General features: G+C 46.4%; 3 protein-coding genes across 3 annotated transcripts; all 3 read left to right on the top strand.

Annotated features, from left to right (window-relative positions):
- Positions 1-863: 863 nt before the first annotated feature.
- On the top strand, positions 864-1,465 carry LOC110122128 (interferon beta-2-like). Its single transcript, XM_070480586.1, has one exon. It carries the CDS (start codon positions 864-866, stop codon positions 1,398-1,400), a length of 537 nt encoding a protein of 178 aa, XP_070336687.1. The 3' UTR covers positions 1,401-1,465.
- Positions 1,466-8,582: 7,117 nt separating this feature from the next.
- On the top strand, positions 8,583-9,269 carry LOC110122129 (interferon beta-2-like). Its single transcript, XM_020869526.2, has one exon. It carries the CDS (start codon positions 8,588-8,590, stop codon positions 9,146-9,148), a length of 561 nt encoding a protein of 186 aa, XP_020725185.1. The 5' UTR covers positions 8,583-8,587; the 3' UTR covers positions 9,149-9,269.
- A 4,333-nt stretch (positions 9,270-13,602) lies between these two features.
- LOC139039428 (interferon beta-2-like) lies at positions 13,603-14,289 on the top strand. The gene has a single exon (XM_070480170.1). It carries the CDS (start codon positions 13,608-13,610, stop codon positions 14,166-14,168), a length of 561 nt encoding a protein of 186 aa, XP_070336271.1. The 5' UTR covers positions 13,603-13,607; the 3' UTR covers positions 14,169-14,289.
- Positions 14,290-27,956: the final 13,667 nt, after the last annotated feature.

The raw sequence follows: 27,956 nt of genomic DNA, 5'->3' as shown, positions 1-27,956 counted from the left end.
CCTGAAAGGGCCAGTCTGAGTTAGCAGCAGCAGCGGGTCCAGGCAGCAAACACTGAAAACAAGGCATGGGCTGCTCCTGCCTGTTCCTGGGCCATCGACCCTCTGATGGGAGCGTTCTGAGAGTGACAGGGGTGCAGAGTGTAGTAGGATCCTCTGGTTCGGTACCTCCTAGAGGAGTTAGGAGAGTTAGCCAAGGCCCCGACCAAAACACCTAGTCCCAGCTGCATCTGAAGTGAGCAGGAGACACACGGGGCGATGAGTATTGTCCACGGCCTGTGAATGATGACCTCAGTGTGAGGAAAGGGAGGAGAGAAGAGGCTGTGACCAGGGGCCCTTCGATCTCTCTGCAAATTGTCCATCTCCACACATGGTGGGAGGCTGAGGAGGGGCGCTGGCCCCCAGCTGTTGGCTGTGAGCACAGGGCAACCCCGGCCTGGGCAGAGTCAGCCTCAGGTGCTGAGAGAGGGCGAGAGCCAGGCCGCAGCTGCAAGGTGGGAGGACACGCTCTTCCCTCAAGCTGGAGACGGACTTCCCATCATGGTCCTCAATCTTCACAGGAGCTCTCTAGGTTGCTGAGCAAAATGTCTTCAGTCTAGTTTGGGCTATCTTTAAATTTATATAAGTAGTATACATTTTCTTCTGAGGTGAGTATCTTTCAATCACTGCTATATTTGTGTATTTAGTTGTGGTTCTTACTTTTTATTGTTATTAATAATCCTATTGTCAGGATAGATAAAGTATTTATGCAATTTTAACCGGTTTTTGGGCTGCAACGAGTTTGGGACTGATGAATATTGCTGATCTGAATTTTCTTTACTTGTATACTGGTGCATATTTACATGATTCTTTCCCTGGGTAACTGCATGGTTGTCCTGCTGTGTTTCTCCACCACAGCTCTCTCCAGGAACTACAGCTTGCTTCGATTCCAACAAAGAAGGAGTGATACGGAGTGTCAGAAACTCCTGCAGCAGTTACCTTCAACTCCTCAACATTGCCTGGAGGTCAGGATGGACTTCCAGGTCCCTGAGGAGATGAAGCAAGCACAGCAGTTCCAGAAGGAAGATGCCGTATTGGTCATCTATGAGATGCTCCAGCAGATCTTCGGAATTCTCACCAGAGACTTCTCCAGCACTGGCTGGTCTGAGACCATCATTGAGGACCTCCTTGTGGAACTCCAAGGGCAGATGGATCATCTGGAGCCAATCCAGAAGGAAATCATGCAGAAGAAAAACTTCACTATGGGAGACATGACCGTTCCTCACCTGAAGAAATATTACCTCAACCTCGTGGAGTACCTACTGTCCAAGGACTACAACAGCTGTGCCTGGGCAGTCGTGAGAGCGGAAATGCTCAGGAACTTTTCTTTCCTCAAGAGCCTAACAGGGTACCTCCGTGACTGAACATCTCCCCACCTGTGGCTCTGGGAATGGACTATGTGACACTGACCTGAGACGTTTCAGCCAGCAGAGGCTCTAGAAGTAACTGACAATGCAATGCATTGCATTTCAATAGACAGTTAAAGACTGCAAGCTGTTTTAAATGATTTATGCATTATTTACTCATTTTAACATTTATATGGGAAATACATTATTTATGAAACAAAAGTCAATGTGGCAGTTTCAATGTCAACTTGATTTATGTGACAACACATATTAAAAATTGCAGAGCACCCTGGAGACATTTACTGCAAAACAAGCCTGCAGAATACTAGTTTCCGGCCCCTGCCTTTGAGGAATTTAAAACAGAAGGAAGACATGTGGAATGTCCAACTTACAGGCATACTGTCAATGTATCCGCACAGTTTACCTGCTCTTGTCTCCTTCCCTTCTTTAAAGGTATCAGACAGCTCATGCTGTAGGTCCCCGATATATGATGTGGGGTTCTTTTGTCTTTTTTTCAACTGGGGGAAAATACACACCACCTTACATTTGAGAGTCTTACAAAGTAAGCCTTCTGGATGCCAATAAATTTTGGGCAAATTCCATTCAGTTTATAAAATTCTTACTACAGAAAATGAAAAATTCTGACCTTCTACATGTCCTTAGTTTCTTATACACTTCAACCCTCACTTCCAACAGTGTAGTCCTGGGAAAAGGTTTCAGGAACATGAGTTAAACATTACTTAAGACCATCACGGAGTCATTAAAAACTGTCAGATATGGTAATCCCTCAATTAAAAATAAGTGAAAATAATCTTGAAAATATTAACAAGTTTTCATCTATTAAAGATAGAAAACTAAAACTATACTATATACTTGCTTTAGTACAAAGAACATATAGTTTAAATAAAACTTACTAAAATGCTATTGTTAAATATAAAACATATTTCAATATTCTACACTTAATATTTAAGAAGCATTATATAAATTTATTATAAAGTTGAAAACGTGAACTATTCAATTTAAAATAAGTATATTAATGAAATATAAAACTAATTTAAAAGTAAAGGGTGTGTTTTTTAAAAAATATTCCCACTTTTCAGCTCTTCAATACTTACTCCCCCACTTTATGGCCGAATACTTAAAAGACACCCTGAAACTTCCAGAGCATTCCAGCGGCCCACAGTTCCCTGGTCCCGTCTTACCCCCAGGAAGTGCCCCAAACCGTCCCACGGTTATTTGTCCCCTGACCGCCACTGAGTTCTCTGTCTGCAACGCACTCCCAGGGTCCCATCGCCTTGGCTGTTTCTCCCCTTGTCCAAAAAGGCTCCCCCTGGCTCCCCTTTGGGCTCAAGGCCCTCGCATCTTCCCATCTCTCACAGTCTCACGCCCATCGCCGGCTTTAACTGTGTCCACACCGCGGTTCCACCGTCCCAAGCCCATTGTCTCATCGCCTAGACCCGCTTTCACTGTGTCCTCAACGCCGTCCCATCAACTCTCACCGAAGGTCACATCGCTGCCATCGTGTTTCACTGGGCACAACGCCTTTCCATCTTGCCACAGCGAATAGTCTCGTCGCCGCTGTCAGGGTCCCCTGTGTGGACCACACCGTCCACCGTCCTATCGCCCATGGTCTCATCCCCCCGCCGGGTTTAACTCTGCCCTCGACGCTGTCCACCGTCCCACCGCCAGTAGCCTTTCCGCTACCGCCATCTTCCACTTGGTTCTCAAAGGTCTCCCAACGTCTCAAAGCCAAGTCCAGTGAGAAACGGCCTTGTGTGAGAAACGCCCTCCCATCGCCCACAGCCAATAGTCTCAGCGCTGTCACAGAGTTTCACTTTGAGCACAACGCCCTCCCATCGCCCCACAGCGAAGTCTTAACCACCGCGGCCCCCACAGCCCAACACCGCCCCCACGGCCCCATCGCCTATTGTCCCAGCGCGGACGCCAGCTTTCACTTTGCCCGCAACACTTTTCCACCTTCTCATTCGCAACAGCCTCACCCCCACCGCCGGATTTCAGGTTGTGCACGACGCTGTCCCAGCGTCCCATCGCCAATAATCCCATCCCCACCGTGGTCTTTCACTTTTCTTCAGCTCTTCCATACTCCCAACGCCCAGGGTCTCATCCCCACCACCGGGTGTAACTTTGACCCACTCTGTCCCATCGCCCCCACAGGTCTTCCTGTGCGCGCATCGCCCTCCCGTCGGCCCATAAACAATTGTCTCCTCGCCGATCCCCGCGCTCACTTTGTCCTCAACGCTGTCGTCAAGTCACATCAGCTGTAGTCTCATCGCCACCGCCCGGTATCGCCCTCCCATTGCTTCAGAGCGGAGAGTGTCATCGCGGCCACTGTGTTCCACTTCGGATCCAGCGCCCTCCCATATTCGCACAGTGATTAGTCTCTGAGCCCCCACCGGATTCCACCGCGTTCTCAACGCCCCACACCTCCCCATCCCCACCCCCTATCCTGGTAAAGCCAATAGTCTCATCAAGGACACTGTGTTCCACTATATTGCAATTTGTGCGGAACACTCTCACTTCGACTCAGTGGAAATCATCTGCTAGACACCGCGGATTCTACCGTTTTCGCAATGCCCCTCACCTCCAGAACCCCACACCAGGTCATAGGAAAGCCAATAGTCTCATCGCGACCACTGTTTTCGACTATGTCGCAATTTGTGCGGACTCTCTAGCAACAACTCACTGGAAATCCTCCCCTAGCCACCCCAGATTCCACCTTTCGCAACGCCCCACAACTCCCCAACCCCACAACCGATCCTGGTAAAGCCAACAGTCACATTGGGGACGCTGTGTTCCACTATGTTGCAATTTGTGTGGAACTCTCTCCCATCGACTCACTGGAAATCGCCTCCTAGCAACCGCGGATTCCACCGTTTTCGCAACGCCCTGCACCTCACCCGCCACACTCCCGACGTGGTAAAGCCAATAGTCTCATCGCGGACACTGTGTTCCACTATGTTGCAATTTGTGCGGAACTCTGGCCCATCAACTCACTGGAAATCATCTCCTCTCCACCGCGGATTTCACCCATTTCACAACACGCCTTAACTCTCCACCCCAACCCCCGATCGTGGGAAAGCCAATAGTCTCATCGCGGCCACTGTGTCCACAATTTTCCAATTTGTGCGGAACTCTCTCCGATGGACTCACTGCAAATCCTCTCCTAAGCATAGCGGATTCCACCGTTTTCCCAATCCCCCCGCACCGCCCCACCCCACCCCTGATCATGGTAAAGCCAATAGCCTCATCGCAGCCACTGTGTTCTACTATGTTGCAATTTGTGCGGAACTCTGGCCCATCAACTCACTGGAAATCGTCTCCTCTCCACCGCGGATTTCACCCATTTCGAAACGCGCGGCAACTCTCCACCCCAACCCCCGATTGTGGTAAAGCCAATAGTCTCATTGCGGCCACTGTGTTCCACAATTTTGCAATTTCTGCGGAACTCTCTCCCATCGGCTCACTGGAAATCATCTGCTAGCCACCGCGGATTCCACCGTTTTCGCAACGCCACGCATCTCCCCACCACCACGCCCAATCGTGGTAAAGCCAATAGTCTCAACGCGGCCACCGTGTTCCACTATTTTGCAATTGGTGGGGAACTCTCTCCCATCGACTCACTGGAAATCCTCTCCTAGCCATTGCGGATTCCATCGTTTTCGCAACGCCCCGCACCACCCCACACCCACCCCGGATCGTGGTAAAGGCAATAGTCTCATCGAGGACACTGTGTTCCACTTTACGCCAAACGCCCTGCCATAGTCGCACAGCGAATATTCTCTCAGCCCCCGCAGGATTCCACTGTGTTCCTAACGCCCCTCACCTCCTCAACCCCATCCCGGGGCATAGGAAAGCCAAATAGTCTCATCGCCGTCACTGTGTTCCACTGTACTGCAATTTCTGTGGAACTCTCTCCCATTGACTCACTGGAAATCCTCTCTAGCCATAACGGATTTCACCGTTTTCGCAATGCCTCTCACCTCTCCACCCCCACCCCCGATGGTGGTAAAGCCAATAGTCACGTCGCGGACAATGTGTTCCACTATTTTGCAATTGGTGGGGAACTCTCTCCCATCGACTCACTGGAAATCGTCTGCTAGCCACCGCCTATTCCACCGTTTTCGCAAGGTCCGCACCTCTCCACGCTCACCCGCGATTGTGGTAAACCTAAGAGTCTCATCACGGCAACTGTGTTCCAGTATGCTGCAATTTGTGCGGAACTCTCCCATCGACTCACTGGAAATCGTCTCCTAACCACCGCGGATTTCACCGATTTAGCAACGCCCCGCACTTCCCCACCCTCACCCGCGATTATCGTAAAGCTAATAGTCTCATCGCAGTCACTGTGTTCCACTATACTGCAATTTCTGTGTAACTCTCTCCCACTGACTCACTGGAAATCCTCTCTAGCCATAGCGGATTTCACCGTTTTCGCAACGCCCCTCACCTCCCCACCCCCACCCCCGATGGTGGTAAAGCCAATAGTCACATCGCGGCCACTGTGTTCCACTATGTTCCAATTTGTGCGGAACTCTGGCCCATCGATTCACTGGAATTCGTCTCTTAGCCATCGCGGATTCCACCGTTTTCGCAACGCCCGGCACCTCCCCACACCCACCCGTGATCGTGGTAAAGCCAGTAGTTTCATCCTGGCCACTGTGTTCCACTATGTTGCAATTTGTGCGGAACTCTTGCCAATTGACTCACTGGAAATCGTCTCCTCTCCACCGCGGATTTCACCTTTTTCTCAACGCGCCGCAACTCCCCACCCCAACTCGCGATTGTGGTAAAGCCAATAGTTTCATCCCGGCCACTGTGTTCCACTATGTTGCAATTTGTGCGGAACTCTCTCTGATCAACTCACTGGAAATTATCTCCTATCCATCGCGGATTCCAGCGTTCTCACAAGCCGCGCACCTCCTCACCCCAACTCCTGATCCTGGTAAGGCCAATAGTAACATCGCGGACACTGTGTTCCACTATGTTGCAATCTGTGCGGAACTCTCTCCCATCGACTCACTGGAAATCGTCTCCTAGCCATCCCGGATTGCACGGTTTTCGCAAAGCCCCGCACCTTCCCACCCCCACCCGAGACTGTGGTAAAGCCACCTGTCTCATCGCGGCCACTGTGTTCCACTATGTTGCAATTTGTGTGGAACTCTTGCCCATCAACTCACTGGAAATCCTCTCCTAGCCATCGCTGATTCCAGCGTTTTCGCAACGCCCCGCATCTCACCCGCCACACTCCCGACGTGGTAAAGCCAATAGTCTCATCGCGGACACTGTGTTCCACTATGTTGCAATTTGTGCGGAACTCTGGCCCATCAACTCACTGGAAATCGTCTCCTCTCCACCGCAGATTTCACCCATTTCACAACACGCCTTAACTCTCCACCCCAACCCCCGATCGTGGTAAAGCCAATAGTTTCATCGCGGCCACTGTGTCCACAATTTTGCAATTTTTGCGCAACTCTCTCTCATCGGCTCACTGGAAATCGTCTGCTAGCCACCGCGGAGTCTACCATTTTCCCAACGCCGCGCACCTCCCCACCACCACGCCCGATCGTGGTAAAGCCAATAGTCTCAACGCGGCCACTGTGTTCCACTATGTTGCAATTTGTGCGGAACTCTCTCCCAACGACTCACTGGAAATCGTTTCCTAGCTATCGCGGATTCCACCGTTTTTGCCAAGCCCCGCACCTCCCCACCCCCACCCAAGGTTTTGGTAAAGCCAATAGTCTCATCGTGGCCACTGTGTTCGACTATAATGCAATTTGTGCGGACTCTCTCCCACTGACTCACTGGAAATCCTCTCCTAGCCACCGCGGATTCCACCCTTTTCTCAAAGCCGCGCACCTTCCAACCCCAACCCCCACCCCCGATCGTGGTAAAGCCAATAGTCTCATCGCGGAAACTGTGTTCCACTATGTTGCAACTTGTGCAGAACTCTCTCCCATCGATCACTGGAAATCGTCTCCTAGCCACCGCGGAATCAACCGTTTTCGCAAGGCCCCGCACATCCCCACCCCCAGCCCGATCCTGGTAAAACCAATAGTCTCATCTAAGCCACTGTGTTCCACTTTGGATCCAAGGCCCTTCCATGGTCGCACGTGGTCTGTGAGTCCCCGCGGGATTCCACCATGCTCGCAACGCCCGGAACTTCACCCCAATCCCCGATCGTGGTAATGCCTTAGTCTCTTCGCGCCCAATGTGTTACACTCTGTTCCAATTTGTGCGCCACACTCAATGCCAACCATCTCCTAGCCACCGCAGGATACCACCTTGTGAGCCACGCCACAGCAGGGCCCCCGCAGTTAATAGTCTGAGCCGCCGCGCTCCTGGTGCGCAACGCCCCTCCCCCCGCCCCCACCGTCGCCACACAGCCAATAGTCAGCGCGGCCGCTGTGGTTCACTTGGTGCACAGCGCCCTCCCGTCCTTCCACAGCCAACAGTCTCCTAGCGCGCGGGATTGCTGCGTGATCGCCGTCCCGGCCGCTCCCTTGTTTCATTTGTCAGCAACGCCCCCACAGCGTCCAGTAACCAATCGTTCCCTGCCCCCCTTCTAGTTTCACTTTGGGCACAACGCTGTCCATCCTCCCATCGCCAATAATCCCCATCACCGCTGCCCGGTCCCTTTCTCTGAGGATGGCTGTGTCGCACCGGAAACGAGCCCCAACAGTAAAATCAGCCCCAACTCATTAGAAGCCCGGCCTGGAGGTTCTTTTCCTCAAACATGGCCTGGTTCAGGTTGACGTTTGCAAAGAAAGCTCCTTCTACTGGTCCCTGCAAACTCGGCAATTCTCCTGGCTCTGTGGAAGCTGCTCCCTCTATGTCGAGCTCTATCTTAATTTATTAGGCATTATCTTTTTAGCATTTAGCAATTCACTGAAAATTTACAAAAACATTAGAAATCTCTCAGGCTCTGTATCTTTTCCCCTAATACATATAAAATCAAAATGCAAAGAGCTAAAAAGAAAGAGTTTTAGAGGTAACTAATCACTTAAGCAACACAGGAGAACTAAAAGGGAGACTGGAAAGTGGGAAATTCCCCTCAGATAGAAAGGGAGGGCCATCCTATATAAAAAGCCCCCACTCAAGAAGGAAGGACATTCACTCTGCAAAGCATTGAAGGTTCAGCTTCAGCACCTACTAGCAGAACAGGTAGTCCTGTGCCTGTTTTCACCATGACCTACTGGTGCCTCTTCCAGATGGTTCTCCTGCTGTGTTTCTCCACCACAGCTCTCTCCAGGAACTACAGCTTGCTTCGATTCCAGCAAAGGAGGAGCGTTGTGGTGTGTCAGAAACTCCTGCGGCAGTTACCTTCAACTCCTCAACATTGCCTCGAGGTCAGGATGGACTTCCAGGTCCCTGAGGAGATGAAGCAAGCACAGCAGTTCCAGGAGGAAGATGCCATATTGGTCATCTATGAGATGCTCCAGCAGATCTTCGGTATTCTCACCAGAGACTTCTCCAGCACTGGCTGGTCTGAGACTGTCATTGAGGACCTCCTTGTGGAACTCCAAAGGCAGATGGATCATCTGGAGCCAATCCAGAAGGAAATCATGCAGAGGAAAAACTTCACTACGGGAGACATGGCCATTCTTCACCTGAAGAAATATTACTTCAACCTTGGGCAGTACCTGAAGTCCATGGAGTACAACAGCTGTGCCTGGACAGTCATGCGAGTGCAAATGCTCATGAACTTTTCTTTCCTCAAGAGCCTAACGGGTTACCTCCATGACTGAACATCTCCCACCTGAGGCTCTGGGAATGGACAATGTGACTTTGATGTGAGACTCTTCAGCCAGCAGAGGCTCTTGAAGTAACTGACAATGCAGTGCACTGAATTTCAATGGACAGTTAACGACTGTAAGCTGTTTTAAATGATTTATGCATTATTTACTCGTTTAAGGTTTATATGGGAAATAAATTCTTTATGAAACAAAAGTCAACATGGTAGTTTCAATGTCAACCTGGTTTATGTGACAACACATATTAAAAATTGCAGAGCACACTGTTTTCGACTATGTTGCAATTTCTGCGGACTCTCTCCCATCGACTCCCCCGTCCCCCCAACCCCTATCCTGGTAAAGCCAATAGTCTCATCAAGGACACTGTGTTCCACTATGTTGCAATTTGTGCGGAGTTGTCTCCCATCGACTCACTGTAAAACCGTCTCCTAGCCATCGCTGTTTCCACCGTTTTCAAAACGCCCCACACCTCCCCAACCCCACCACGGATCGTGGTAAAGCCAATAGTTTCATCGCGGCCACTGTGTTCCACTATGTTGCAATTTGTGCGGAACTCCGGCCCATCAACTCACTGGAAATCGTCTCCTCTCCACCGCGGATTTCACCCATTTCCCAAGGCGCCTTAACTCTCCACCCCAACCCCCGATCGTGGTAAAGCCAATACTTTCATCGCGGCCACTGTGTCCACAATTTTGCAATTTTTGCGCAACTCTCTCTCATCGGCTCACTGGAAATCGTCTGCTAGCCACCGCGGAGTCTACCATTTTCCCAACGCCGCGCACCTCCCCACCACCACGCCCGATCGTGGTAAAGCCAATAGTCTCAACGCGGCCACTGTGTTCTACTATGTTGCAATTTGTGCGGAACTCTCTCCCAACGACTCACTGGAAATCGTTTCCTAGCTATCGCGGATTCCACCGTTTTTGCCAAGCCCCGCACCTCCCCACCCCCACCCAAGGTTTTGGTAAAGCCAATAGTCTCATCGTGGCCACTGTGTTCGACTATAATGCAATTTGTGCGGACTCTCTCCCATTAACTCACTGGAAATCCCCTCTAGCCATAACGGATTTCACCGTTTTCGCAATGCCTCTCACCTCTCCACCCCCACCCCCCGATGGTGGTAAAGCCAATAGTCACGTCGCGGACAATGTGTTCCACTATTTTGCAATTGGTGGGGAACTCTCTCCCATCGACTCACTGGAAATCGTCTGCTAGCCACCGCCTATTCCACCGTTTTCGCAAGGTCCGCACCTCTCCACGCTCACCCGCGATTGTGCTAAACCTAAGAGTCTCATCACGGCAACTGTGTTCCAGTATGCTGCAATTTGTGCGGAACTCTCCCATCGACACACTGGAAATCGTCTCCTAACCACCGCGGATTTCACCGATTTAGCAACGCCCCGCACTTCCCCACCCTCACCCGCGATTATCGTAAAGCTAATAGTCTCATCGCAGTCACTGTGTTCCACTATACTGCAATTTCTGTGTAACTCTCTCCCACTGACTCACTGGAAATCCTCTCTAGCCATAGCGGATTTCACCGTTTTCGCAACGCCCCTCACCTCCCCACCCCCACCCCCGATGGTGGTAAAGCCAATAGTCACATCGCGGCCACTGTGTTCCACTATGTTCCAATTTGTGCGGAACTCTGGCCCATCGATTCACTGGAATTCGTCTCTTAGCCATCGCGGATTCCACCGTTTTCGCAACGCCCGGCACCTCCCCACACCCACCCGTGATCGTGGTAAAGCCAGTAGTTTCATCCTGGCCACTGTGTTCCACTATGTTGCAATTTGTGCGGAACTCTTGCCAATTGACTCACTGGAAATCGTCTCCTCTCCACCGCGGATTTCACCGTTTTCTCAACGCGCCGCAACTCCCCACCCCAACTCGCGATTGTGGTAAAGCCAATAGTTTCATCCCGGCCACTGTGTTCCACTATGTTGCAATTTGTGCGGAACTCTCTCTGATCAACTCACTGGAAATTATCTCCTATCCATCGCGGATTCCAGCGTTCTCACAAGCCGCGCACCTCCTCACCCCAACTCCTGATCCTGGTAAGGCCAATAGTAACATCGCGGACACTGTGTTCCACTATGTTGCAATCTGTGCGGAACTCTCTCCCATCGACTCACTGGAAATCGTCTCCTAGCCATCCCGGATTGCACGATTTTCGCAAAGCCCCGCACCTTCCCACCCCCACCCGAGACTGTGGTAAAGCCACCTGTCTCATCATGGCCACTGTGTTCCACTATTTTGCAATTTGTGCGGAAGTCTCTCCCATCGACTCACTGGAAATCGTCTCCTAGCCTCGAGGATTCCACCCTTGTCGCAACGTCCCGCACCTCCGCACCCCCAGCCGCGATTGTGGTAAAGCCAATAGTCTCATCTCGGCCACTGTGTTCCACTATGTTGCACTTTGTGGGGACTCTCTCCCATCGACTCACTGGAAATCGCCTCCTAGCAACCGCGGATTCCACTGTTTTCGCAACGCCCCGCACCTCACCCGCCACACTCCCGACGTGGTAAAGCCAATAGTCTCATCGCGGACACTGTGTTCCACTATGTTGCAATTTGTGCGGAACTCTGGCCCATCAACTCACTGGAAATCGTCTCCTCTCCACCGCGGATTTCACCCATTTCACAACACGCCTTAACTCTCCACCCCAACCCCCGATCGTGGTAAAGCCAATACTTTCATCGCGGCCACTGTGTCCACAATTTTGCAATTTTTGCGCAACTCTCTCTCATCGGCTCACTGGAAATCGTCTGCTAGCCACCGCGGAGTCTACCATTTTCCCAACGCCGCGCACCTCCCCACCACCACGCCCGATCGTGGTAAAGCCAATAGTCTCAACGCGGCCACTGTGTTCTACTATGTTGCAATTTGTGCGGAACTCTCTCCCAACGACTCACTGGAAATCGTTTCCTAGCTGTCGCGGATTCCACCGTTTTTGCCAAGCCCCGCACCTCCCCACCCCCACCCAAGGTTTTGGTAAAGCCAATAGTCTCATCGTGGCCACTGTGTTCGACTATAATGCAATTTGTGCGGACTCTCTCCCATTAACTCACTGGAAATCCTCTCCTAGCCACCGCGGATTCCACCCTTTTCTCAAAGCCGCGCACCTTCCAACCCCCACCCCCACCCCCGATCGTGGTAAAGCCAATAGTCTCATCGCGGAAACTGTGTTCCACTATGTTGCAACTTGTGCAGAACTCTCTCCCATCGATCACTGGAAATCGTCTCCTAGCCACCGCGGAATCAACCGTTTTCGCAAGGCCCCGCACATCCCCACCCCCAGCCCGATCCTGGTAAAACCAATAGTCTCATCTAAGCCACTGTGTTCCACTTTGGATCCAAGGCCCTTCCATGGTCGCACGTGGTCTGTGAGTCCCCGCGGGATTCCACCATGCTCGCAACGCCCGGAACTTCACCCCAATCCCCGATCGTGGTAATGCCTTAGTCTCTTCGCGCCCAATGTGTTACACTCTGTTCCAATTTGTGCGCCACACTCAATGCCAACCATCTCCTAGCCACCACGGGATACCACCTTGTGAGCCACGCCACAGCAGGGCCCCCGCAGTTAATAGTCTGAGCCGCCGCCCTCCTGGTGCGCAACGCCCCTCCCCCCGCCCCCACCGTCGCCGCACAGCCAATAGTCAGCGCGGCCGCTGTGGTTCACTTGGTGCACAGCGCCCTCCCGTCCTTCCACAGCCAACAGTCTCCTAGCGCGCGGGATTGCTGCGTGATCGCAGTGCCCCCGGCCGCTCCCTTGTTTCATTTGCCAGCAACGCCCCCACAGCGTCCAGTAACCATTCCATGCCCCCCTTCTAGTTTCACTTTGGGCACAACGCTGTCCATCCTCCCATCGCCAATAATCCCCATCACCGCTGCCCGGTCCCTTTCTCTGAGGATGGCTGTGTCGCACCAGAAACGAGCCCCAACAGTAAAATCAGCCCCAACTCATTAGAAGCCCGGCCTGGAGGTTCTTTTCCTCAAACATGGCCTGGTTCAGGTTGACGTTTGCAAAGAAAGCTCCTTCTACTGGTCCCTGCAAACTCGGCAATTCTCCTGGCTCTGTGGAAGCTGCTCCCTCTATGTCGAGCTCTATCTTAATTTATTAGGCATTATCTTTTTAGCATTTAGCAATTCACTGAAAATTTACAAAAACATTAGAAATCTCTCAGGCTCTGTATCTTTTCCCCTAATACATATAAAATCAAAATGCAAAGAGCTAAAAAGAAAGAGTTTTAGAGGTAACTAATCACTTAAGCAACACAGGAGAACTAAAAGGGAGACTGGAAAGTGGGAAATTCCCCTCAGATAGAAAGGGAGGGCCATCCTATATAAAAAGCCCCCACTCAAGAAGGAAGGACATTCACTCTGCAAAGCATTGAAGGTTCAGCTTCAGCACCTACTAGCAGAACAGGTAGTCCTGTGCCTGTTTTCACCATGACCTACTGGTGCCTCTTCCAGATGGTTCTCCTGCTGTGTTTCTCCACCACAGCTCTCTCCAGGAACTACAGCTTGCTTCGATTCCAGCAAAGGAGGAGCGTTGTGGTGTGTCAGAAACTCCTGCGGCAGTTACCTTCAACTCCTCAACATTGCCTCGAGGTCAGGATGGACTTCCAGGTCCCTGAGGAGATGAAGCAAGCACAGCAGTTCCAGGAGGAAGATGCCATATTGGTCATCTATGAGATGCTCCAGCAGATCTTCGGTATTCTCACCAGAGACTTCTCCAGCACTGGCTGGTCTGAGACTGTCATTGAGGACCTCCTTGTGGAACTCCAAAGGCAGATGGATCATCTGGAGCCAATCCAGAAGGAAATCATGCAGAGGAAAAACTTCACTACGGGAGACATGGCCATTCTTCACCTGAAGAAATATTACTTCAACCTTGGGCAGTACCTGAAGTCCATGGAGTACAACAGCTGTGCCTGGACAGTCATGCGAGTGCAAATGCTCATGAACTTTTCTTTCCTCAAGAGCCTAACGGGTTACCTCCATGACTGAACATCTCCCACCTGAGGCTCTGGGAATGGACAATGTGACTTTGATGTGAGACTCTTCAGCCAGCAGAGGCTCTTGAAGTAACTGACAATGCAGTGCACTGAATTTCAATGGACAGTTAACGACTGTAAGCTGTTTTAAATGATTTATGCATTATTTACTCGTTTAAGGTTTATATGGGAAATAAATTCTTTATGAAACAAAAGTCAACATGGTAGTTTCAATGTCAACCTGGTTTATGTGACAACACATATTAAAAATTGCAGAGCACACTGTTTTCGACTATGTTGCAATTTCTGCGGACTCTCTCCCATCGACTCCCCCGTCCCCCCAACCCCTATCCTGGTAAAGCCAATAGTCTCATCAAGGACACTGTGTTCCACTATGTTGCAATTTGTGCGGAGTTGTCTCCCATCGACTCACTGTAAAACCGTCTCCTAGCCATCGCTGTTTCCACCGTTTTCAAAACGCCCCACACCTCCCCACCCCCACCACGGATCGTGGTAAAGCCAATAGTTTCATCGCGGCCACTGTGTTCCACTATGTTGCAATTTGTGCGGAACTCCGGCCCATCAACTCACTGGAAATCGTCTCCTCTCCACCGCGGATTTCACCCATTTCCCAAGGCGCCTTAACTCTCCACCCCAACCCCCGATCGTGGTAAAGCCAATATTCTCAACGCGGCCACTGTGTTCCACTATTTTGCAATTGGTGGGGAACTCTCTCCCATCGACTCACTGGAAATCGTCTCCTAAGCATCGCGGATTCCACTGTTTTCGCAACGCCCGGCACCTCCCCACACCCACCCCTGATAGTGGTAAAGCCAATAGTTTCATCGCGCCCACTGTGTTCCACTATGTTCCAATTTGTGCGGAACTCTCTCCCATCGACTAGTGAGTCTCCTAGCCACCGCGAGATTCCACCGTGTGAACCACGCCCCGGCAGGTCCCCGCAGCGAATAGTCTCTGAGCCGCCGCGCTCCTGGTGCGCAACGCCCACCCGCCCGCCCGCCCCCACCGTCGCCGCACAGCCAATAGTCAGCGCGGCCACTGCGTTTCACTTGGTGCACAGCGCCCTCCCGTCGTTCCACAGGGAACAGTCCTATCCCGCGGGGTTGCAGCGTGATCGCAGTGCCCCCGGCCGCTCCCTTGTTTCATTTGTCAGCAACGCCCCCACAGCGTCTAGTAACCAATCGTCCCATGCCCCTCTTCTAGTTTCACTTTGGGCACAACGCTGTCCATCCTCGCATCGCCAATAATCCCCATCACCGCTGCCCGGTCCCTTTCTCTGAGGGTGGCTGCGTCGCACCGGAAACGAGCCCCAACAGTAAAATCAGCCCCAACTCATTAGAAGCCCCGCCTGGTTCTTTTCCTCAAACGTGGCCTGGTTCAGGTTGACGTTTGCAAAGAAAGCTCCTTCTACGTGGTCCCTGCAAACTGGGCAATTCTCCTGGCTCTGTGGACGCTGCTCCCTCCATCTTGAGCTGGGCTGGCCACCATGAGCCATCACCACAAGAGGCCAAGTGAGCACTTGACTAGCCCAATCTTGGCTATACTATGACTGCAAAAGTATGCACCATATTTTGAAGGAACGATCAAAAAGAGGAATGTAACTATCTCATGATTAATTTTATATTGGTATGTGTTGAAATCATAACATTTGGATATTTTGTGTTCAATAAAATACACTGTTAAAATTAACTTCACTTGTCTTTTTATAATCTTTTGATGTGGCAACTAGAAACATTTAAATTGCCTGTATGGCTCCAATGAGTTTTCTTCTCAGCAGTGCTGAATACATTCTCTGGTAGTATATGGGAAAATCACAGAAAGAAAAAATAATCAGTACTTAGTTGCACAAATTAAATATAAATCCTATTGAAATGTTAGTATATTTCCTTTAGTTTATTTTTTTCCTATATACTTTTACATAGTGGCATTGTACCTACAATTTTATGCCCTGCTTTTGAATATAACTAGGTGATTTTTATCTTCTAATGATACCAAAAAATATATTCCTTATAGAAAAAATTTTAATGTGAGAAAAGAAAGGGTAAAAATTTAGTAACATTGTTTAAATTCTTTGAAACTAGATTATGAAAATACCTAAGAATCCTATCTCACAGATATTCTTTCATTATGGGGAAAATTTCATGTACAAACAGTTCTAAAGGCTACAACGTGAAGAGGAAAGAATTTTCCTGCATGCTGCATCCTTACCTTAGTATGCAAAATCAGATATTAGATTAGATTATTAGATTAATTGATATTACTTACATTATGTTATTAATTATAATATAATTAATCACATTATAAGTATAATTAATAATATTAATTATATTATTTATGTTGGTAATATTATTAATAATTAGACTATTCAAAGTATGTACAAAAGAAATGTACATTGGCCCTCAGTTATGGTCAAAAGGCATTCTACAAGAGAAATCATGAACTTTAATACATGGCCTATGTAACATTCATTTGCCTGCATCGAGATAACACTTAACTTTACTTTGGTATATTCTGGATAGTTTGAGATTGCCAAATCAAGCAATAAATTAAGGTTGATAAAGATATGCAATCTCTTGCTGCTTATGGTTAAGGCCTAAAAAAATTCACACAAACTTAGCTTATACAAAAAATAAATTATTTTCTACAATCATTAAACTCTTAGAAATAAGGACCCTTTCACAAAATCTAACACTATGGAAAAAAAAACAGAAGAGATCTTTTCCCAATGAAAGAACCCTGTAATAATGCAGGGTCGCACCGGAAACGAGCCCCAATCTGTAAAATCAGCCCCAACTCGTTAGAAGCCCCGCCAGGGGGTTCTTTTCCTCAAACAGGTTGACATTTGGAAAAACCCCACTACTCAGGCGGTCTTCCCGAAAATGCAATATTCTGCCCCCCTACCCAGGACAGCGGAAACCAGGCCTTTTCCATAAAAGGGCTAATGATATGCGCACCTCTGAATCAGTGCTCCTATGAAAAGCTCTCTGGAAACTTCGCGTCCTGTCTCTCCAGCAGCCCCGCGCGAGTCCACTGCCAACTCTCCCAAGACTGAGATTCGAAAGCAGAAGCGATCGAACCACAGCGAGGGCGCTCCCGCGGTCGCCTGGGGAAGCGGGCGGTCTGCGGTTCTATCTCAGCGCTCTTTGCTCGTCGTTTCGCGGTGTTCGCGCGCCCCCTCCCGGCCGTCTGCAGAATCACTGACGTTCTCTATGGCCCGCCTCCACTTGCTGGAGGAAGGAGTGATGCTCTGCTGCATCCCTGCTTGCTCTCTTCGCTGGAACGTGCCTGGGAGCCACTGCCAGCAAAGCAAGGACATCTTCTAACGCTTGAAATAGATACAAAGGATCCGATCCCAGTCTTCCCTTTAGGGAAGGACTCCTTCCTTTAGGACGGAGGCGACTTCAGATTCCTTGGAAAAGACAGATCACTCCAAATCTGAAGATGACTCAAGGCCTCTGCTACCACTATCTGATGCTCCAGCAGAGCTTCCAACTAACTCTTCACCGCGGAGGACAGCCGCGCTGCTTGGAGCAACACTCTGCTGGATAAGCTCCTCTCCAGCCCGGATCAGAGCCTGAAACGATTGGAGCAGGTGGAAGACCATCTATGCTGTTCTCATTTGGGACTTCCTGTCCGGGACTATTTCCGTGGCATCCATCTCTACCTCAGGGAGCAGGAATACAGCCACTTTGCCTGAGAGGCTGTCAGAGTGGAAATTAAAGTGCTTTTGCTTCATATAAGAATCCTCAAGAAACCTCCACAAATAAAGATGTGTATATTTTTAACATTCGCTAATGTATTACTATTATTTTTTGCTTCTTGCTCCAGAGTAATTGTACTCATAATTCTTCAGGCATTGAGAAATGTCTGAAATGAAAATCATGATTTTCCAGAAACAGGTGTGGAGAGCAGAAGAGAATGTCTTTTCTTGTATAAAGATCTTTGGATCATCATTTAAAGGATCTCCTGATGTCTGAGAGACTAGTATTTTCTATGCTCATCCTTCAGAATTTCTTTCTCATGGACAGGTTTTCAGAATCCTCTGTTCTTAAAGATCTTTCTCACTTAATTTTAGGTGCTATAGTGAAAAAGAATAAACTGTGAGGGTTTTCATCATAACAGAAACTTACCTTTCCTTCTCTGAAGAGCACAATGCAGTCCTTCTGGATCAGGTGAATCTTTTGGTTTGCTCGCATTCAAAGAGTGATTCAGGGACATGGGTACCTTCTGTTTTGTGGCTTTTTCCATCATCAGCATGTGACTCCAAGTTTGTCTGTGGTACCCCCTCCCACCTCCCTCCCCATCCCGTCCCTCTCAGTCATCCTGATGCACCAGCCCTGAGCACCCTGTCTCATGCCTCGAACCTGGACTGGCGATTCGTTTCACATATGATAATTTACAATGTTTCAATGCCATTCTCCCATATCAGCCCACCTCGCCCTCTCCCACAGAGTCCAAAAGACTGTTCAATACATCTGTTGACACATTATTATACTTACTCTATTAGTTATCACTAATAGGAACTAAATTTGTCTTCCTGTTATCCTGCTGATGAGGTACCATTTATGGTGCAGGAAAGTCAATAATACAGGATAAGATAGCAATTCAAGTAAACATTTGCTTTTCATCCTTTTATGTTAGAGTCGCAACACACATGTATATACTTATTTAATAGAAATTGTACAAGTGTGTGTATATACATACACCTATATTGTTGTTCAGATGCTAAGTTGTATCTGACATTTTGCCATCCCATGAAGTGCAGCACGCCAGGCTTCCCTGTCCTTCACTATCTCCCAGAGTTTATTCAAACTCGCATCCATTGAGTCAGTGAATGCCAAGCAACCATCTCATCCTCTGTTGACCCCTTCTCCTCCTACCCTCAACCTTTCCCAGCAGCAGGGTCATTGTCAATGGGTCATTTTCTTCTCAGCAGGTGGTCAACGTATTAGAGCTTCAGCTTCAGCACCAGTCTTTTCAATGCATATTCAGGGTTGATTTCCTTTAGGATTGACTGGTTTGATCTCCTTGCTGGCCAAGGGACTCTCAAGAGTGTTCTCCAGCACCACAGTTCGAAAGAATCAACCCTTCAGCACTCACCCTTCTTTCTGGTCCTTCTTTATGCTCTCACGTCCATACACAACTACTGGAAAAACCATAGCTTTGACTACTTGGACCTTTATTGGCAACATGATATCTCTGTTTTTTAACACACTGTCTAGGTTTGTCATAATTTTTCTTCCAAGGAGAAAGAATCTTTTAATTTAGTGGCTGTAGTCACCATCCATAGTGATTTCGGACCCCAGGAAAATGAAATCTGACACTGTTTCCACTTTTTCCACATCTATTTTCCATATAGTAATGGGACTGGATGCCATGATCATTGTTTTTGGAATGTTGATACAGATGTATATGTATATATATTTTGGGGGGTCTGGTTTAGCCATGCCTCAATATTGGTTCTCTAAAAAGGTGGTTTCTTTTGACCAGGGAAACAGTAGATGTTATACAGAATCTATTAAAAATGGATGAAGATTTTCAAAATTTGAATTTTTGAAATCAAAATTATAATGGAAAATTTATTTATTGCGATTGGCATATGTCATTCCAAAAACTCCTGTCTGTTTTGCTTTCCATGCATATAATCTAAATTGTGATAACACAGAATGAAACATTCTAAATGCAAGAGAAATATTTCAACAATTAGAACATTTAAATAGCATTTGTGACTACAACATTTCCATGTTAAATCCTGATGCTTTTTTAAGTTAAATTAATTAAACTCTAGGTGAACTCTCAATTTAACAGATGAGATGGCACTAGTGGTAAAGAATCTGCCTGCCAATGCAGGAGACAAGCAATGTGGTTTCCATCCCTAGGTTGGAAGATCCCCTCTACATCAATTGACAACCTAATCCAATATTCTTGTCTGGAAAATTCATTGGACAGTGGAGCCTGGCGGCCTATAGTCCATCGGGTCACAAAGGGACGGAAATGCCTTATGGACTAAACAACAACAACTATGCAGAAAGCTATAAAACTAAAGAAACAGAAAAGGAAAGTTTTGTGTGTGATTTTAGATGTTATTATATTTCACGTAAGGAAACAATTCACCTCTTGGAGTTCACAATTATCCCAATGCTGGAATGTTTCTACATTACTTAAACTATGACAGTGAAAATGAATCTGTGTCTTATTTGTGTAATAAAAGTTAGAAAATTTATAATCCTACTTGGAAACCATGTTAGATCTGAAATACTATCAAGAACATAAGAAAAGTACTTTGCCTTATTTTTTTATTTATACACCATTTATAACTCACCATAAACAAATATATCAGAGTCAAGTGTGTTTCATCAAGAAAAATAATAAAACAGAAAAATAATTCACTTTATGGAAGTGAGAACAATGGATAGGTTTAATGTATGAAATTGATAAATTGGAAAAAATGATATTGTCATTAAAATGTCCATGGCTAATAAGGATGTAAAAATAGAGAAAAATGGCAAATGTATGCAATAAGGAACAAAACATTTTTTCCCATTATTGAAAAAGGTGAATATGTGGATCTAAGAGCATACAATTCACATGACTAGAATCACTACCTATGTTTAAATTGACAGAACAGCAAAATGTTCTTTGATTTCCAGTCTCTGCCTTCTTCCCAGCAGGAGTTCAGTTCAGTTCAGTCACTCAGTCGTGTCCGACTCTTTGCGACCCCAAGAATCTCAGCACGCCAGGCTTCCCTGTCCATCACCAACTTCCGGAGTTTACTCAAACCCATGTCCATAAACAGACTAGTTCCAAATAGGAAAAGGAGTACATCAAGGCTGTATATTGTCATCCTGCTTATTTAAACTATATGCAGAGTACATCATGAGAAACGTTGGGCTGGAAGAAGCACAAGCTGGAATCAAGATTGCTGGGAGAAATATCAATAACCTCAGACATGCAGATGATACCACCCTTCTGGAAGAAAGTGAAGAGGGACTAAAAATCCTCTTGATGAAAGAGAAAGAGGAGAGTGAAAAAGCTGGCTTAAAGCTCAACATTCAGAAAACTAAGATCATGGCATCTGGTCCCAACACTTCATGGGAACTAGATGGGGAGACAGTGGAAACAGTGTCAGACTTTATTTGGGGGGGCTCCCAAATGACTGCAGATGGTGATTGCAGACTTGAAATTAAAAGACGCTTACTCCTTGGAAGGAAAGTTAGGACCAACCTAGATAGCATATTAAAAAGCAGAGACATTACTTTGCCAACAAAGGTACGTCTAGTCAAGGCTATGGTTTTTCCAGTGGTCATGTATGGATGTGAGAGTTGAACTGTGAAGAAAGCTGAGTGCCGAAAAATTGACGCTTTTGAACTATGGTGTTGGAGAAGACTCTTGAGAGTCCCTTGGACTGCAAGGAGATCCAACCAGTCCATTCTAATGGAGATCAGTCCTGGGTGTTCACTGGAAGGACTGATGCCGAAGCTGAAACTCCAATACTTTGGCCACCTCATGCGAAGAGTTGACTCATTGGAAAAGACCCTGATGCTGGGAGGGATTGGGGGCGGGAGGAGAAGGGGATGACAGAGGATGAGATGGCTGGATGGCGTCACCAACTCCATGGACAGAGACCAATATAGCCAGTCTCTAAGCCAGTGTTTGACTTCAGTCCATAGATGGCAGTGTAACTCCCAGTTCATGAATCATTTGTTTAGACTGCATCACTCACTAGTCAAGACTCCAAAGCTGAGGACCTGGAACACAGAGAAGGAAGGAAGGTTGCCTCAGATATTTATTCTCTCAGTACTTTAGCTTGCTCTTTCCTCCTGTCCATCGCTGGATAACAGATCCCAGAGGAAAGGCCATGAAAGACTTCCAGGAGCACATGGAGAGCCTGGTGTGATGAAGTAACCCCTGCCGCTTACACTCTCTCCCCTCAGGCCTAACTTGATTCGCCTGCTTTCTTGGTTAAAGCTTCTAGGGTCGCCAACAGAGCGGAAGCGCCCATGTGACCCTCAAACAGATTTCCCCGTTGTTTCCTCAGTTGTACATGTGCTTGGATGCCGTCTCAATGGAAGTTTTGAAGAACAGGTCAGGAGACATGATGTCTAATGATGGCAACAGTATCATCATCATTCAAAAAGATTTCGACTCCCAGGATGAGAACTGTCTTCAGAGCAGGTGTACAAGCTAGATAAGAATACGAAACTCATTGCTATATTCTCATATGCTTCACCTTAAAGTGAGAATTGTTTCCTTCAAGTTGATTAGGGCCTTATTGATCACAGGACTCCAAAAAATTTGCAATCATCACATTTGGAATACATGGCACTCGTTTTGCAAACTGCATCCAACTTTCCAACATTCTCAGTGCATTCAAAATTAAGGTATTTTTATTTTCTTAAATAAGCAATGTATTTGCCTTTAACGTTTAGACGTCCCCCTGTGTTTACACTTGAACAGAGCTCCCCGTGCATCTCTCTTCCCATCAAGTCTCCAGTGAACATTTACTCTGTTGATTAAAGCAACAGTCCTAGTAAGAACTAGAAGTGAACAGTCACATAAATGGAAGTTGCTTTAAAAAGTTTCTTCTTATTTTGGCTGTGCCACGTGGCTCATGAGACCTTAGTTCCCAGACTGGGGATTGAATCCAGGCCCACAGCAGTCAAATTGCTGAGTCCTAACCACAGAATGGCCAAGGAAGCCTCAAATTACTTTAAATTTTGCAGTTTTAGTTGTTCAGTTTTTCATTCAAGGATTCAGAGAAACTCTAAATTGCTTTAACATTATATATTTGCTCTAAATAAATGACTATTGGAGAACTGAAGGGAGAATGACAAGGGTCAGGAAACATGTAAAAGTCACATTAAAGGTAAAGCATAAATCCAATACATTTGAGACCTTACCTCATAAAGGTTAAAATAATAACTATTAATAGAATCTGTTAAACTTAAAAGAATCTGTTGATTGATTTAAAGCACAAACTCCACTATTACTTTGAAGAGGAAAAACACTTAAAATCAAATAATACTAAATACTTAATACCAAAACAAAGACAACACAGAGAAGGTCAAAACAGAGCAAGAAAATACAATGAAGGAAATAATTAGAGGTGGCAATGTTAAAGTCACCGAGATCTCTGTCATTAATACCAATATTGATATAGTTAAGAATTACAGAAATAAAGACGTTAAATTTGAGAAAGAAGTTCAATATGCATAAGAAACACATTGAATTTATAATTAAATATAAAAACACTTGAGCTAAATTTCAAATAGTATAAAACAACGAGTAAAAGGTGTCACAACATATAGCAAAGTGAACAGAAATATGGTAGCACTGAAATTTTACCTAAATGCTGTGCATACATGCTACGTTGCATCAGTCATGTCTGACTCTTTGTGACCCCATGGAGCATAGGCTGCCAGGCTCTTCTGTCCATGGGATTCTCCAGGCAAGAATAATGGAGTGGCTTCTATGCCCTCCTCCAGGGGATTTTCCTGACACCAGGGATCAAACTGGTGTCTCCTCTTGTCTCCTGAATGGCAGGCAAGTTCTCTACCATTAGCTCCACCTGGAAAGCCCAGTACAATGCTATTAGTCTATAAAAGCCATATAGAAAATTAATAAAGAGAAGAAGCATTGAAAATATGATTAGAAGATGAAGTTAGTGGTTAAGACTCTTGAGCCCTTAACTTAGAATAGGAAATATAACTTGTTTCAAATATGTATAAATCATTCATGAAAATTATCATACCTTAGACTTCACAGAAAATATCCATAATTCTTCCAGGGCAAAAATATTTGTATAAGTTGTGTGCTCAGATCACAATGCCTGCAATTAATTTTAAATTTATTTTAGAGTATCATTTAGAGATTTAACATCATGCCAATAAATTATACAAGGTCAAAATTAAAACATAAAATCAGAAATTTAGTAAGTTATGGAAATTAAATCACCATTCCTCAAACTTCCAGAAGCAAAGTTGCACACTGAGATGAATTCATATCCTGGAAACATGAATTGAAAATAGATTGGCCTCATCCGTTAAGTCAACATGAATATTTAAATACCATTAATAGAAATAGTATAAGAAAATATCTGTCAAATGCCTACCTGTGAATAACCATAATCTGACTATGTGTCATTCTCCAGAGGAAAACCAGATGTTTTAAAGAGAGTGGCTAGTTTAGCTCATAACTCAAATAATCATCACCCATGTTCTTCCCCTCAGAACAATCACTGTGCATGCAGCAGAGGTGCTTGTCACACAGCATGTTACAGAGAATACAAGACTACAACAGAGAATATGTTTACAATGTACACTCCAAAGTTCAGATTTCATAAAATTCATCATCTTGCTGTTTCACTAAGGATCTTCTTAGGTGAAACTGTCCTTTTTTTCCAACTTCAAGTATATTATGGGTAAAAATATGACAATTACTAGGACATTGAGGTGCCACAGCTTTGATCGACACTAAGGCACCAGCATATATTGCATGAATATAGAGCAATATTGCATAGGAATCTGGAGTGTTAGGTCCATGAATCAAGGCAAATTGGAAGTGGTCAAACATGAGATGGCAAGAGTAAATGTCGACATTTTAGCAATCAGCAAACTAAAATGCACTGGAATGGGTAATTTAACTCAGATGACCCTTAATATCTACTACTGTGGGCAAGAATCCCTTGGAAGAAATGGAGTAGCCATCATAGTCAACAAAAGAGTACAAAATGCAGTACTTGAATGCAATCTCATAAATGACAGAATGATCTCTGTTCGTTTCCGAAACAAATCATTCAATATCATGGTAATTCAAGTCTATGCCCCAACCAGTAATGCTGAAGAAGCTGAAGTTGAATGGTTCTATGAAGACCTGCAAGACCTTTTAGAACTAACACCCAAAAAAGATGCCCTTTTCTTTATAGGGTCCTGGAATGCAAAAGTAGGAAGTTAAGAAACACCTAGCTGTTGTTTCTTAGCTGTTGCAGCTGCTGCTGCTGCTAAGTTGCTTCAGTGGTGTCTGACTCTGTGCGACCCCATGGACTGTAGCCCACCAGGCTCCCCCGTCCCTGGGATCCTCCAGGCAAGAACACTGGAGTGGGTTGCCATTTGCTTCTCCAATGCATGAAAGTGAAAAGTGAAAGTGAAGTCTCCCAGTCATGTCCAACTCCTAGTGACCCCATGGACTGCAGCCTACCAGTTCCTTCATCCATGGGATTTTCCAGGCAAGAGTACTGGAGTGGGTTGCCATTGCCTTCTCCACTAGAAACACCTAGAGTAACAGGCAAATTTGGCCTTGGAGTACAGAACGAAGCAGCGTAAAGGCTAATAGAGTTTTGCCAAGAGAATGCACTGGTCATAGCAAATATCCTCTTCCAACAACACAAGAGAAGACTCTACACATGCACATCACCAGATGGCCAATACCAATATCAGACTGGTTATATTCTTTGCAGCCAAAGATGGAGAAGATCTATATAGTCAGCAAAAACAAGACTGGGAGCGGACTATGGCTCAGATCATGAACTCCTTATTGCCAAATTCAGACTTAAATTGAAGAAAGTAGGGAAAACCACTAGGCCATTCAGGCATGACCTAAATCAAATCCCTTACGATTGTACAGTGGAAGTGAGAAATAGATTTAAGGGACTGGATCCGATAGACAGAGTGCCTGAAGTACTATGGACACAGGTTTGTGACATTGTACAGGAGACAGGGAGCAAGACCATCTCCAAGAAAAAGAAATGCAAAAAAGCAAAATGGCTGTCTGAGGAGGCCTTACAAATAGCTGTGACAAGAAGAGAAGCAAAAAGCAAAGGAGAAAAGGAAAGATATACCCATCTGAATGCAGAGTTCCAAAGAAGAGCAAGGAGAGATAAGAAAGCCTTTCTCAGTGATCAGTGCAAAGAAATCGAGGAAAACAATAGAATGGAAAAAGCTAGAGATCTCTTCAAGAATATGAGAGATACCAAGGGAACATTTCATGCAAAGATGAGCTCAATAAAGGACAGAAATGGTATGGACCTAACAGAAAGCAGAAGATATTAAGAAGAAGTGTCAAGAATATACAGAAAAGAAAGAAAGAAAGTGAAGTCACTCAGGTGTGTCCAACTCTTTGTGACCATGTGGAGTGTAGCCTACCAGGCTCCTCTGTCCATGGGATTCTCCAGACAAGACTATGGAGTGGGTTGCCATTTCCTTTTCCAGAGAATCTTCCTGACCCAGGGATTGAACCTGGGTCTCCTGCATTGCAGGTAGATGCTTTAACCTCTGAGTCACCAGGGAAGCAGAACTATACGAAAAAGAACTTCATGACCCAGATAATCACAATGGTGTGATCACTCACCTAGAGCCAGACATCCCGGAACGTGAAGTTAAGTAGGCCTTAGAAAGCATCACTATGACCAAAGCTAGTGGAGGCGATGGCATTCCCGTTGAGCTATTTCAAATCCTAAAAGATGATTCTGTAAAAGAGCTGCACTCAATATGCCAGCAAATTTGGAAAACTCAGCAGTGGCCACAGGACTGGAAAAGATCAGTTTTCATTCCAATCCTTAAGACAGGTAATGCCAAAGAATGTTCAAACTACTGCACAATTGCACTCATCTCACATGCCAGTAAAGTAATGTTCAAAATTCTCCAAGCCAGGCTTTAGCAATACATGAACCATGAACTTCCAGATGTTCAAGCTGGTTTTAGAAAAGGCAGAGGAACTAGAGATCTAATTTCCAAGATCCTATGGATCATCAAACAGCAAGAGAGTTCCAGACAAACATCTACTTCTGCTATATTGACTATGCCAAAGCCTTTGACTGTGTGGATCACAATAAACTGTGGAAATGTCTGAAAGAGATGGGAATACCAGACTACCTGACCTGCCTCTTGAGAAATCTGTATGCAGGTCAGGAAGCAACAGTTAGAACTGAACATGGAACAACAGACTGGTTCCACATAGGAAAAGGAGTACATCAAGGCTGTATATTGTCACCCTGCTTATTTAACTTACATGGAGAGTACATCATGAGAAACGCTGGGCTGGAAGAAGCACAAGCTGGAATGAAGATTGCCTGGAGAAATATCAGTAACCCCAGATATGCAGATGACACCACCCTTAAGGCAGAAAGAGAAGAAGAACTAAAGAGCCTCTTGATGAAAGTGAAAGAGGAGAGTGAAAAAGTTGGCTTAAAGCTCAACATTCAGAAAACTAAGACCATGGCATCCGGTCCCATCACTTCATGGCAAATAGATGGGGAAACAGTGGAAACAGGGGCTGACTTTATTTTTCTGGGCTCCAAAATCACTGCAGATGGTGATTGCAGCCATGAAATTAAAAGATGCTTACTCCTTGGAAGGAAAGTTATAAGCAACCTAGACAGCATATTAAAATGCAGAGACATTACACTACCAACAAAGGTCAGTCTAGTCAAAGCTATGGTTTTTCCAGTAGTCATGTAAGGATGTGAGAGTTGGACTATAAAGAAAGCTGAGCGCCAAAAAATTGATGCTCCTGAACTGTGGTTTAGAGAGGACTCTTGAGAGTCCCTTGGACTGCGAGGAGATCCAACCAGTCCATCCTAAAGGAGATCAGTCCTGGGTGTTCATTGGAAAGACTGATGCTGAAGCTGAAACTCCAATATTTCAGCCACCTGATGTGAAGAGCTGACTCATTTGAAAAGACCCTGATGCTGGGAAATATTGAAGCCAGGAGGAGAAGGGGATGACAGAGGATGAGATGGTTGGATGGCATCACCGACTCAATGGACATGACTTTGGGTAAACTC

This window comes from Odocoileus virginianus, chromosome 18, assembly GCF_023699985.2.
Source record: "Odocoileus virginianus isolate 20LAN1187 ecotype Illinois chromosome 18, Ovbor_1.2, whole genome shotgun sequence".
NCBI classification, from domain to species: domain Eukaryota; kingdom Metazoa; phylum Chordata; class Mammalia; order Artiodactyla; family Cervidae; genus Odocoileus; species Odocoileus virginianus.
The sequence above is the reverse complement of the archived record's forward strand: the minus strand, read 5'-3'. Positions and strand labels throughout refer to the sequence as shown.

What these genes read in the sequence shown, in the direction of transcription:
- LOC110122128 (XM_070480586.1), top strand. Translation starts at nt 864, where the DNA reads ATGGTTGTCCTGCTGTGTTTCTCCACCACAGCTCTCTCCAGGAACTAC.
- LOC110122129 (XM_020869526.2), top strand. Translation starts at nt 8,588, where the DNA reads ATGACCTACTGGTGCCTCTTCCAGATGGTTCTCCTGCTGTGTTTCTCC.
- LOC139039428 (XM_070480170.1), top strand. Translation starts at nt 13,608, where the DNA reads ATGACCTACTGGTGCCTCTTCCAGATGGTTCTCCTGCTGTGTTTCTCC.